At 37.0% G+C, this 14142-nt stretch overlaps 1 protein-coding gene across 5 annotated transcripts in view; it reads left to right on the top strand.

Moving 5' to 3' along the window:
- Window positions 1–12103, top strand: part of LOC105033504 (actin-related protein 7) — a 29348-nt gene extending 17245 nt beyond the window's left edge. Inside the window, exons 5-8 of one of the 5 annotated variants that reach the window (XR_829989.3) lie at window positions 689–916; window positions 5331–5398; window positions 5489–5655; window positions 11453–12103. Coding sequence is in view for 4 of the 5 variants with exons in the window: in XM_010908353.3 (XP_010906655.1) it covers window positions 689–872; window positions 5331–5398; window positions 5489–5641 (405 nt within the window). In the remaining variant the exon portion in view is untranslated. The other 4 variants (XM_010908353.3, XM_010908342.3, XM_019849593.3 and 1 more) reach the window with 4 other exon arrangements.
- The last annotated feature ends 2039 nt before the right edge of the window (window positions 12104–14142 follow it).

Below are 14142 nucleotides of genomic sequence, written 5' to 3'. Positions count from 1 at the left end.
TCATGATAGGTCTCGTTTGCATTTTCAATTTCATTTGAGGGTTGAGCAGTCATGAAGATCTACTCATCACTCAATCCTCTCATTGAGTCTTCCCAAGTTAGAGTTTGTACTTCACCAGTCAACATCATTTCAATGGGATAATGTTTATCATAATATGATTATAACCATTGGGCCTTGTCTTAGCTATCTAGGGTCGGCTTAATGAATCTTTTTTCATCAAAATTTTCCTTCTAAGGGCAACCATGGGTTCTGTTGCAAACTTTTCCATTTCTTTCTTTATTACTTTCACCATGCTAGTTTATGTCTCCTACTCTTTTTAGAACCATTAATGCAAATTCGAACATCTCTCTTAACTAGAGTTCTCTCAAATTTCCATTTCTCTTGGCCGCTTTCTTGTAGTTGCACTCCACAATTGGATATGGTTATGGGTATGGCACTTGGTATGATTGCAAAGGAAGGGTATGTGTTACCACTATATTATCCTTGCACATTAAGACCCATTGAAATTGTATTTTCATATTACTCAGTAATCAGGTCACCACTCACCAATCACCTATCCTACCTTCCGTGAAGGAATTTACATGATGAATTAACTGGCGAATTAATCCTGTTCATTTTTCTAACGATAACGAAGTGTTCTCTCTTTTTTAAGTGTGCAATATTGGCAGTAATTAAGTCATGTTTTCAGGTGATAACAATTGAAAGGGAAAGGTACATCATTGGTGAAGCTCTTTTTCAACCATCTATCTTGTGCTTGGAGGAGTATGGGATTGTTGAACAGCTGGTTCGTAGCATCTCAAGTGTTTCATCTGAGAACCATCGACAGCTCCTTGAGAATATTGTTTTGTGTGGTGGTACAGCTTCTATGATTGGTGTGTTCTCCTTCTCTGACACTCATTCGATATTTTTCTTTAAGGTACTCGGAAACATTGCTAAGCTGAAATTCTATTTGGTTAAGCAAATGGCTTCTTATTTATTTTGGTTATACTAGTTTACAGTACAGGTAGATCTTTGAGTTTGTTTGCCTATCTTCATTCTCGTAAAATTATGTATATTGTGTACATATAAAACCAAAAGGAAATGCACATATTCTAAGTAAATATTCATTTTAGTTTTCGTTAGTTCTAATACTGGTAAGGGAAGATCTATTATGGTCGGGGCATTTCATATCATCAGAATGTTTACGATTTTTCTACCGATAAAATGAATATGATTTTTCTTTGATTGTTTTTATTCTTCGATTTTACTTATGTAATTCATATCCATTCTCATAATACACCTACCATCAAGGTCCGTAATCTCATAGTAGGTCATGCCGTTAACTTACTAGTATGGGATGGTATGCATTCCATATCAAAATGGCCTTCTAACTATTTTTCTCACTTTTGATCTCGGTATGCCTCGGTGCACACTTTAATATGCCTCAGTACAGCACAGGATGGTATGAGGCCTGTACTGATCCAAACTGAGTTTCATATCGGTTCCCACCATGTACGATACACCTAGTATTAGATAGTATGAGATAGTATGGCAGACCATGTCTATCGTAAATCATAGGTGATAGAGTTGATTAATCTTCTCTCTTGTTAAAGTTTTTATTTCCATAATTCCAAGGTTTCAAATACCAATATCGGCCTTGGTACTAACTTTTGGCCCAATCAATATGATACCTGTTCATCTCGTATCGGCATGCGGTATGGGCTTCGAATCAGTCCCATACTAGGATAGCTAAAAAATGATTTTTTATAAAAAAAAATATTTTCCTTTTCATTGGATTTTTTTTGGGTTCCATTCATGTATCTTAGTACTGGTTTTTATTTTGAAAGTGGTTAAGTTGTGTTTCTAAAAGATGTGATAATTGAGTATCATTATTGGTACCGACACTCGATCAATTTAAAAAACAGCACTTATAAGTGAAGAACAACAAATACAATATAATATTGTAAAACAAAATCCACAATAACTTGCTTTATAACTTTAATCCTTTGTAGAGTGTTGATGGCTCTTATATACATTTGGTTCTTATTGGTAGTCCAAACCTGGAATGTCATACCAGCCTGGATAATTTTCCATTCTTATTGGTCATAAGATGTTGGATAATGACCCAGTTGTGGCCCCTGATGCACGGATGTATGTACATTTGGTACTTGTAGATGCTTGGGCATCTATGCTGTGGGTGGTAGGAAGCAGCACCGTACTTAGATCTGGTATACTCATATCTACAGGTGGGGTAATGGACAAAGTTAGATCTCATGGGATATGATGAGTGGAAAAAACCATATGTCCCATACATGGATGAAGCATAATGTCCACTTGCTATTTGATGCACTAGGAGATCTATCTTCGGCAATATGATGAGATCTGCTGTCCAATATATTTATTTGATGAAGTAGTATATATGTGCGCTTATTTCCACTACCTACAATCTCTCTCAAGTCTCTCAATACTGGTCCCCATCTCCTTTTGTCTCCTGTCTAATCTTTTCCATCAGCATACCTTCTAGTGATCTAGGTATGTATATAATCCTCTTATCCACGAATGTAACTTCTCGAAATTGAGCCTACAGTATCTTTATATACCTATCCCCATAACCTTGATCCTGTGTATCCCTGGCTGCACCACCCCTGGATTCTCTTCTTTTGTATGACAACATCTCCTTGCATATTTGGTTTTCATCCAAGCTTGTGATGCCTATTCCATGTGGCATGCATCAACCCTGCCTTGCTAGTGAAGGGACTGAGTACCTGAGAATGACCATGCCACCACCTCCAGATTGCCTACCTTGGGCTCTAGACCTAAAATTTGACATGAATTACCCTTATTTTTCCAATTTTGCCAACTTTTTTTGCTAGAATAATAGAGGATGAAGGGCCTTACTTGAATGGAGTGCCCTCCCTTGCTGATCTGCTGGCCTCCCCTCCTTGCTAAGAGCTTCCACCCTTCCTTGCATTTTCTCCCCCCCCCCTCTCTCTCTGAAAGAATGGTCAAAAGGAACCTTGACAGGCTTCAACCCCTTGTCCTCCCTTGACCTTTTCAAAAATAAAAAAGAATGGCTTGGATTGGAGCTATGGATGGCAATGAGACAGGTATGCTACTATCTACACTATCCCTACAATGGGAGCCACATACTTTTCCCTTATTTGTACCCACTTCAGGGTGGGTTGGGGCACCCCAAACCTGCCTTGTGGGTGTATACTTAAATCCCCGAATTTGCCCTGTGCTGCTTGGAGCTAGATAAAGTGGGTTGGGATGGGTCGGGGGAGGTAAAACTACAAAGGTCATCTTTTTATTTTTTATTAAAAAAGAATTCATCATACAAATCAGACCAACAAAAAGGATGTAACATTAAATCTTAGTATCTTACATAACATCAAACAAACTATGATCCGAAGACATAGAACATAATAATCCAAATATTCAATAATATTGCAAACAACAAGTAGAAATATTGTTCTTTAGGAAATCAAAGCACCTTAACTAAGAGAAGCAAACAATTAGAAAAAGGGCATTTAAATAAATACCCCTGGTTGGGTTTGAGACAAGTATGCCTTTACCCACCTCTACCATGAACCTGCTATAGATTTTGTTTAGAATACCCATCCCTGGCCTTGACTCTAAATGGATTGTGTAAATCCACCCCATTAGGGTTGAGTACTCAACAGGGTGGTGTCAATTGTCACCCTAGTTGGAGCACCCTTGAACCACTCCCACCGGGTTTGATACTGGTGGATATCAACCCATTTTGTCTGGGTTATGCAAAATGTGCATCATATACTGGTCTTTACTAACTTGACTCGGTCCAAGGTGCCTCATTTTTTCTAATTTTGGCGAGCTGGGGGCATCTTGGTGCCATGATCGTGGCACTGGGTATGGAACTAGTTGTACCATTCTGTTCTGGCAGTTTTTAAAGCCATAGTTGGTTTATATTAAAATGGTTTGTCATGTATGGAGGACCTTTAGTACTACAAGTGCATGTTAGTGTTGAAATATGAGTAGCAGATGTAACACAATACCACATCCAGTGGAGGAAATGCAATTTTGCATTTTTACATGTAGCAAACTAGGAACATCAGACAACAATCTATGGACAAAGGCTGAATGGTCTGGCAATCTGGATAAACTATCAGTGAAAATTATTGCTAATACAGGGATCATTTATTTTTTTGTAAAGACATTTTAATATTATGCTGTTAAATAGGCTTTATATGTCAAGAAAATGCCATGTGTTTATTCAAGTCATAAATTTTAAGGCCTGAATTGATATGTTGCCAAATGGGAATAATGGAAATAGAAATTATTAGCCTTTTGAAACTTAGTTTTGAATTAACAAGTCCATAGGATTCCAAGGCAGTGAATGGAGCTCAGTTTTGGAATTTGTGTTTTTTAAAGAATTAGAAAATATTTGTAGAATTAATTTGCTATATGAAGCTGGATTTGTGAGTACTTATGGTTATGCTTACATGTTTTACTAAATGTTGCTTTGCCCTTCTGTGGACTTAAGTGTGTTGTAGCATTTGTATACAGCTTCCCTTGTTCCCAGACTGATACTTGATTTTAGCAGGTCTATATCCAAACCAGTTATGATGATAGCTTAGTGCCTTTGCAGAATTATAACATTCTGTTTTCATTTTTCTCTTATCTGGTGCTTGTTTGACAAATGTTTGATGATACCCTGTTGATTATTTGCAGTCACTTTAGATCATCTGCTTAAACAAAAGGCTTTTTATATTACAATTCATAATTGAGGTAGTCCATTGCATGATTTAAAATGTTTTGTCCCTTCTTTTTTCGGCAGAGGTATAAATCTGTCTAGTATGCTCAGACAATTTCCATTAGCATTGCACACTTCTGTAACCCAAGGATTTAGGTGCTGCTTGCATGGGGTGTGGTGACAAGTGCCAGGGGGAAAAAAGAAGACTTATGGCTCTGTATCAAGCATTACCAAGTCATATCGAGGTATTGATACAGGCTGGCGTGCCTGGTACCTGATACCACCTAGTGCTGGGTGCTGGCATTGGCCTAGCATGGTGTTTGCTGGCTGGCACTTAATCCTTGTGCAGTATCTTACCCTGCACATTATTCATGGATGGAAATTCCAGTACTATATCATGTTCTTTTGCAAGCCAGAGAAATTAATCCCCCATGTGTCATGTCATCAAATAGAGTGACTGGAGAACTAGTCCATTCTAACATGAAATTCCAGTACTATATCATGTACTCTTGCAATCCCGAGTAATCATGCCCCAATGTTTGCCATGTGTCATTGCATCAAACAATAGAGCGACTGGAGAAATAAATAACAATGCATTCTAACATGTTCTGCTGTACAGGTTTTGAAGAGCGCTTCCAAAAAGAGGCAAACCTGTGTTCTTCATCTGTTCGTCCATCTCTTGTAAAGGTGTCTAGTACTTCCCAATAACATCATTCTCAACTAGGGATGTTTCATAATTGCAGGGACCTGATGTTGATTTTGTGTTATTTCATTCAGCCCCCAGAATACATGCCTGAGAATTTATCAAAGAACTCAGCCTGGATGGGAGGTGCTATATTGGCTAAAGTTGTCTTTCCTCAAAATCAGCATGTCACCAAGGCAGACTATGATGAGACAGGACCATCTATTGTCCACAAGAAGTGCTTCTAGTACTTACGAATATGGTATATTCTCATTTCCATTAAACTGACACACTAAGTTCTTGCTGACTGTCATCAGTATGCATAAGGTACTCTTGCTTGTACCCTTATATGTATATGCAATTGCCTACATGTTACAGGAAGAGGATACACATGGTTAATCACCTGGTTTTCTCTTTGAGTTAGTAGTTCATGCATGTTGGAGAAGCCTCTTTGAGTTAATTGGGTCTGCTTTTTGCTTTGCTAAACCTCTTACGGTCACAGTTCTTGCCATTTTCAGATCGAGTCTTTTCTTTAATCACAAACTGGAAGAAGCAAATCAACATTTTTCTATTCTGATTTATATTCTCAATCACTTTTGAGACATATGCATATCGGTCAATACATAGATGTATTATCATACCAATTGGATGTTTCATGCAAATAATTATATTATTCTTTTTTTTCTTTTATAAGTACATCTAGTTATGCAGGTGCTAGTGTACCAAGCAGGTAAACTCTTTGGTAGTTGTACCAAATGGCCTGGGATGAAATCCTGCATTCACCATGGTTTGGGGTGTTACAGTATTGGGGGAGGGCCTGTTCTGTAGCCCATTTCCTACATGCCTTTTCTACTGAAAATTGTATTTCTGGACTTCTAGTTTCTCTCTTAGAATGCTCCGAATGGTAGCCACCATAGTTGAACACATTTTTCTTTTCCCTGATTACTGCTAACATTTTACGAGGCTAATGCATTAGTAGTTAGAACTATGTAAGTTAATTGTTTTATGAGGTAAACACTGTCCACAGCTAATGCATTAAAGGTTACTATTGCTATATCTCATTGATAGGATGATAAATAATGATGCAGATACATCCAACTATTTGGTGCCTAACTTATGAAGGCACCAGCAATGACCCTTTATATCACTAATTAGTGAATGAGAGTTTTTTAAAGCTGACCACAAATATTTAGGACTGGAGTTTTAAGTACCCAACTGTACTGGAAAGTTCGAGCATACCATACTGACCCAGAAGGGTATCCAAACCGAGCCCCCATATTGAAATATGGTACCTTTTGTGCCATGTGTCGGTACTGCAGCATGTACCATTCCATACATTTGCCGGAAGATATTGGGTTTGGGACATGGTACAAGTCGCAGTATTGGATTGTTTTGGTACTATAAGTATTCATTTGGTTTTAGCTGTAGAATTGGAAGAAGCTCAAAAGAGATCTAATATGTATTACGAGCATGCTGAGTTTGACAAATTTGAAGAACTGAATGGCGTTGCAACTGACTGGAATTCTATCAGGGATATGAAAGTAATGTGTGAAATATTCTACTGATGGTCATGAAAACTCAATTGTTTTATTTAAGGATTGATGTGTGAAATAAGTTTGGTTTATCTAGTTACTTTGTCATAAGTCCTTGAGAAAAGTTTCAATCTACCAAGATGGCATGAGGATGTCTCGTGATAGTGGTCGCTGTTATTGGAAACTTCATCACTTTGGATGGGATGATAGTGATTACATATCTAAGATCTCAGTTGGTGTTTTGTCATGAGAAAATCTGATTGCATTATCTTTCTCAGTTGTAGAAACCAAGGTTTTAAATTTCCTGGGACGGAAATGTCTCAGTATCTCCATGGAATGGGATGCCCCGCTGTCCCGTCCCATCCTGTCCATCCTGTCCCATTCCGTCCCGATAGCCATTCACATCATGCATCCCAATTGATATCCTCCATCTCTCTCTCTTCTTTTTTCATTTCTTTGTTTTTTTTGCTTTCCTTCTTTTCTTTCTTTTTCTTCTACTTTCCTATCTTTCATTTTTTTCTTTCTTTTTGTCATCCCTTCTTTTCTTTCTTTTATTTCTTCTTTCTCTTTCCTTCTTTCTTCTTTCCTTCTTTTCTTTTTCTTCTCCCTTCCCTTCTTTCTTTCATTTTTCTTCTTCTTCTTTCCTTTCATTTTCCCTTTTTTCATCTTCTTTTCTTTCTTTTCTCTTTCTTCTTCTTTCTCTATATGGATGGATTTCGGAGTGGAACCCCGTACCGGTCCCGGTCCCGTTTACTCATAGGAACGGGATGGGACGACTGGGACGCCCCCGGTCCTGTTAGGACGTAAAACCTTGGTAGAAACCATATTGTAGGTTAACGTTAGATTAGGTGCTTAAGACAGACAAGTGGAATATATCAGCATGCATGTGCATATAGGTGTATATGAGTTTGTGTTTGAGCATGCAGTCTCTATGTGACTAATGGTGAGTTTGTTGTGGAGATTGTTGGGATGTTTGTTCTTAAAATTTTCATGGTCATGTTCAGCATATTTGAATATCTTATTGAGCTGTATGGTTCTACAGCCGTGGTGGATCGTGAATTGCAACTAAAGAAAGAATATGGAATTATTCAGTGGGAAAATGGAGGAAATGTGTCAAACATTATTATATTCTATTAAGTGGATTATATTTTGTGCATTTGAAGGATACATAAATAAATGATTTGCTTGGTGCATTTGACTTGACAAAGAATTTTGGAGAGAGATTAGTGGTCAAGCAATTTAATTGAAGTGGATTTGTGCTATTGCCATTCATATTTATTCATATGTATCAGTAAGCCTATGATTCTGTATAATGTAGGTCCATTCTTAAGATTAAGTCCATAACAAGGGCTAGATATGATTTAGAGCTCATGTATGAGTTTTTTCTTAGGTCTGAATTAATTTTCAGATCATTTTTGCTGAAAGCTAGCTAGGGGGAATGTAAAAAAAACAATGGCTGATTGTTTCTATGTTTTGGGCTGGATCCTCTAGCTTCAAAGAGGGAGAATATGGTGGAAGAAGTAGAACAGATATGATGATCAAGAATTCATTGGTCAGCTCAACTCAAATTCTGCATTGCACTACTTTTATAAATCTACACTTGATTAGAATAATTTTAAGTGTGATATCTATACATCTTTACACTTTTCAAAATTTTTCAAGCAAAAAGTAACCAAAAGCTTTTAAAGATTATAAAATTTGGATTCACATGAAGACCTGTTTGGGAAGCCATTAAAGGAATTTCAAGAAGCAAATTCAATGACTTCAAAACTTTTATCATCCAAATTATACTCAATTTGGGACTTCTAGACAATCTTACGACAAGGAGTCAAAAACCCAGAAAATATATAGCCCTAGAATTCCATCATAAAATATTCAGTCTACCTCTGAAAGAAGGATGGAAGATTTTTGGTAGCATCTAAATCTTATCGCTGACATATTTACTACTGAAGAATAAAATTCAGCAAAAATAATTGGAAATAAATACATAAACATCATCTAAATTTAAACTGCATCATAGTATAGCACCAAATTAACAGGGAAATTTGTATCTAGCAATTTCAATTATGAACAATATAATTCTGCTTGAGTCAACAGAGATGTAGATATGAATTCGAGTTGGAATTGGTCAGAGGTTAGCAGCCAGTCTTTCATCTTTGATGCTGCATCTGTTTCGGAATATTTCAGTATCTGGCTTCATGAATCTGCCTCCTAAGTGCTTTTCTAAAACCGTTGAGAGCTCCAGTTCCCAGCTTCCTCATTCCTGAATTAGGTAACTAAGGGGCAGAGGTCAAAATGATTTTCTTATTTGTTGAATGTTTATCATCAAATTTAGTCATTGAAAAATGAATTGGTTGGTTTTGCCATTTCTAGCAAAGAAAAATGTTTACCTACTATACAGGGGATTTGAAAGGAAGGGGGATCTTTTTAGAAGGTGAATTTGGAACACGTTACTGCCTACAAATGGATCCTATTCAAAGTGGTTCCAAAGGAGGAGTAGGAAGCCAATAATGCCCTTGCCATTTCATGGTCTCTTCTACTCCATTGATAGTAACATGTAGAATGTAAACTTTTGCTTTAAACTGCCAACCTGATGCAGTTGGAGAAGCGTGATCCCAATAAAACAGCTTTATTAGGTGACTTGCTCGGTCAGTTTCCAATGGAATAATTAGTATTCATCATTGGAAAGCTTATCACACAGATTATCAATATAATGAGAAACTCGGATTTGTTCAGCCTAGTGCTTCCTGTTGCCCTAAAGATCTCATAGGAACGCAAGAGCAGTGGAGCCATACATGCTCAACAAAATTAAGTTCTGAAGATGTTATAGAGAAAAACTTAACTAGATATAGCTAATATACTAGTCCAAAGTGCTGGTTTTGCTTGAGGGTGAATCTAGTCCAATGGCATGTACAGAATATCATTTCTTGGTAAGCATGAACAAAATATTTTGAAAAGCTCAAAGAATGAAATAACTTCCGCATATATCCTCTCTTTTTCCAGCAAGGTTGTACATTGCCAGCTCAAAAAACTCTGAATCTTTTGTATCAGCAAGCCCACATAAGTAGTTAATAGTTGAGGGTGCCTGTGGGCTATAGAAGTACTTGATAATACTGACACTGAGCATGGTATATCTCAACTGGTAACAAAAATCGGGTGATCCATCTTTGCAATAAGCTTTTAGGTGAAGTTGATATTTGGTGCAACTGATATTGTGCTACCATCCAAATTGTTTTTGGCTGAACTAGCTGCCTGTGCCTGCGAAGTTTGATTTACTTTCATTATACTCCAAGAATGACATTTTTTTATGCCAATTTTTTGCTTAGGTGTTTTTTTTTTAATTGGCTGCTACCTGGTTCTCAGCACAAAAATCCACTTTCGTTGAGGATTTGAGACCAAGATGTCTCCTAAGGTATACCAGATGCCTCATGTTGGCTTCTCAGGAACACATCCAGAGCAAATTTGTTGGGATTAGAATGCTTGGAGAAGGATGCCTTGGTCTTGGTTGTCATCATCATATGAAATCCTGGTGTACTAGCTATACTATCCGTGCAACTTATGTGTTCAAGTTTTGATGTATTCATCAAACATGAATTTTGATACCCTTAGAGGTTTGTCTCCCTACTGGTGGATTTCAGGAGCTATTAGAAAAGGACCAGTATGATGTTAAAAAGGCAAAGCAAAAGTATACAAAGTGGATGAGGTAGTAAGGAGAGTAGGAAAGCTCAGCTCATTTGTTTGCAGCAAGTTGGTGTCTTACGGTATACCACATTTTCTAATATTCATCTTATCACTAAATGTTCAGTAAAATATGAGAGCTATATTTTTGACTTCCAAGCATGATTTGCTTCACTCAGAAATTTTAGGATTTTTCCTGTTTAAACTATAAATTATAAAACAAAATTTTCTTTGGGTTTTAGCCAATTGGCAATCGAGCCACACCACAGTGAACCAAATTTTTAGGCGTGATAATGAGCTGAGGTGGGGCTAGATCTTGGTCATCCTGGAGCTGGCTCATACCTCAAACTTGAAGCTCAAAACCTGGTTCAAGCCCATGGTTCACCTCTCTGACCTATTTGAGGCCACCTAGGCCAGCTAAATAAAGGTCCATGCTGCCAATTGAGCCGTGCCCCAATAGTTATTCATACCTTAAAAGTCCACTATTTTTTTGGACATTGCATTTCTGCTTAACATGATGATGGCTTATTGTCAATTGAAAGCGTCGACTAGTTTCTGCTTTGTAACATCACATCAACTATGACAAAATCAAGTATGAATAGCAGTGACCACAACAAATAATTAGCAGTAGTTGTCCCGTAGTTGGTCCACATAGTTATCTCATTTTTGTTTAGATAGTTTTATGAGTCGTGCATGTTGTTAACATGACAATTAGAAAAGGTTGTTTAATGGGCAACCGCTGAACAGGTGAGTTAAGTCTTCTGATCTTAAAGCCCACTTCTCTTTGTTATATCATTTTGTTCATCTGACATGATATTTGAATATCCCACCTTACAATGCATTCTACAGCACAGTTTTTGATGAAGCTTCGGTCTACCCAGCCTTATATGGACGGTTTCTAGAAAGGAACCCACTTCTGAAGCAGTGTATCAATTTCTTGAACATGCAAAAATGTGGGTTATAATTATCCACTGAAGAGTTCAGAAACTTCCTCAAGAATTTCGTCCATGGTTGGCTGCTAATCGTGAAGTTGATTCACCACTGATGTCAATTTCACTCTCCAAACTCTCTACACTGCAGCTTGTACTTGAAGAATACTCTCAAACCATGGAGGCTGGATCTGTTTGTTGGTCATTCTGTAAGCCTATGTTGATCCTCCTAAATCTTCCTAGCCATTCTTAGGTTCTTGAACATCTGTTTGGTGTCGGGTTAGGCAGGAAATACCACCAGGCTTTTGCGTCTATAGCTCTAAGTATAATCTTGCAAAGAAATACTCCGAGTGAAGTTACAGTTGAAACTTGGATGCAAAGTCTGCAATGGAACTATTAACTAGCTTCATATGGATCATGGTATAGTGATGCAGGAGCAGATGTCTATTATAGGGCCACATGGGACATTACCATTGTGCATGATCTATGCTTGCCTGGAACTTCCTCAAGTCCAAGGCCTTTATTGAAAGTTTAGGATCTTACACATTGAAATATGATTGCACTGTCAAAATGCTCATTTTTGCATGCTGTTAGGTGGACCAGGATGGTATCTCTAGCCGGCTAGTCCAATGTCGGACTTGCCTAAGTTTTTGAGTTTTCTTTGAAGGAGTAATCAAACTAGAAAGCTCCTCATAACAGCGTTGATGGACATGCCCAAGGAACCAAGGCTTAAGATCACAGCAATATGACCATTATAATGCTTGCTATAATGCTTTTGGTGCATCCTGTTATTATATACTATTATAGGAGAAAAAAAGATAATAGTTGTTATAACATAGTATTCATAATATAAATTACAACCTCTTTTTCACTTGCACCTTCCTCTAAATAAGATCGAGATATTTCCTCCAAAGTGATTGTATGAACCAACAAGATATTATTTCCTTATCTAATGAAAAGTGAATGGAAAGATCATACCATTATTTTCCCATTATTGTTATGTTGTTATAATACCATTATAATAGCTGTTGCAACAGTGATTATGTCAATATAGAAAATTTGAGATTCTGCTTTTTGAAGCAAATAACAGCCGTTGCAAAGACCAACAATGGTTCTTTATTATTAGTTATAGCAGCAAAATGCATTATTTTCATGCTGGAGGTCCTGGTATCCTTTGTTGGCCTTTGTACCTTCTTAAAAAGTGTTCAGGTTGTATCTTTCATGTGGAAGAATGATTCATCCTTTTTTTTTTTGGTGATGTCAAAACGTTTGATCATGCAATGGCCGCTTTGAGAGTTGCATAAGAGGAAGAAAAGATAATGCTTTCAGATCCATGCAATATACACTCAAGAAGATCAATCATTCTTTTGCATGAAAGATGCATCCGGACCTAAGAAGGAAGGCTTTCGATTATCCTATAACCTATGTTGGAAATTTGTGGGGCAATCTTTATATGCATGGTTACTGCAGTGATGCATTTTCTAGTGGGGGTATTCTCCAAATTGTTGGACATGGAAAGGTCACAGCGTCATTATTATTTAGATGTACAATAGATAATACATATGGACAGGACTCTCAAATGGATCTTGGAAAAACTTTAAATGTACAAGTCCAAAGAAAAAAATATCGGTTGAATTTGAGAAAATTTTTTAGAAAGAGATAAATGGACTTTCTGGATTTCTCTTGATTCGTAGTCTAGTAAACAAAATAAATTGGTGCCTAGCATTATGTTGTTTGCGTCACTATTTTCTTGAAAAACAATATATTTTATTTCTCATAAAGAGATGTTCTTGTCGTTTTTTGAGAAATTCAAGCACAACTTGGAAATCCCATTCAAAAAAGTCACCAAAAAGGTATGTAATTTTCATATCATCTCATTATCTAGTACGATATGATGCTAATACGAAAGGAAAAAAAAAAAAAAAGGTAATGCAAGATCTGCATTCCAATTAATGACTTCTTACCATCTGTCACCAGTCCCAAATGCAATTCCATTCGTCAAATGCATCCGCATCATATCCTCTTGATATCGTTTGCATTGATTTAGAACTAATAAGGCTGTCTCCAAGGACCACCATTTTTTTACCAAAAAAAAAAAAAAGGCCACCATTTAAGTCAAGCTCATGTGAGATGTCTTCAATATAAACATAAAAGAAAGATTTATGTATTAACGTACACAAAAGGTGTAAATTTAAATTTATGAAGTAATGATACAGCAATTCATCCTCTCACGTGAAATGAGTGGTTTTGATACCAAAGTATAGCAAACCTGAGGGCCCAGTCATCCTTTTTTATTTTTGCAGAGGTAATCTTTTTTGTGAGATACTGCATTGCCCCTTTCTTTGGATAAACTTGGTTATCTCACCTTACACCTTTGAGTCATATATCAGGCTGCGACTGTCCTATTTTCTACAAAATATTAAGTTCAAGATAATTTTGAAGCCAAAATGCTATTTGCCCATATCTATGACATGGTTCTACCAAAAAAAAAAAAAAAAATCTATGACATGGCACTTGTTGGTAAGATTATTGGAAACTGGAAGAGCTCTACACTCGGGCTGCATGGGGGTTTAGGATTGTCTGAGCGAGAATTACAGGTGGGGGATATAT

Source organism: Elaeis guineensis, chromosome 2 (assembly GCF_000442705.2).
Source record: "Elaeis guineensis isolate ETL-2024a chromosome 2, EG11, whole genome shotgun sequence".
Classification (NCBI taxonomy): domain Eukaryota; kingdom Viridiplantae; phylum Streptophyta; class Magnoliopsida; order Arecales; family Arecaceae; genus Elaeis; species Elaeis guineensis.
Note: the sequence above shows the minus strand (reverse complement) of the source record. Positions and strands in the feature narration are given on the sequence as shown.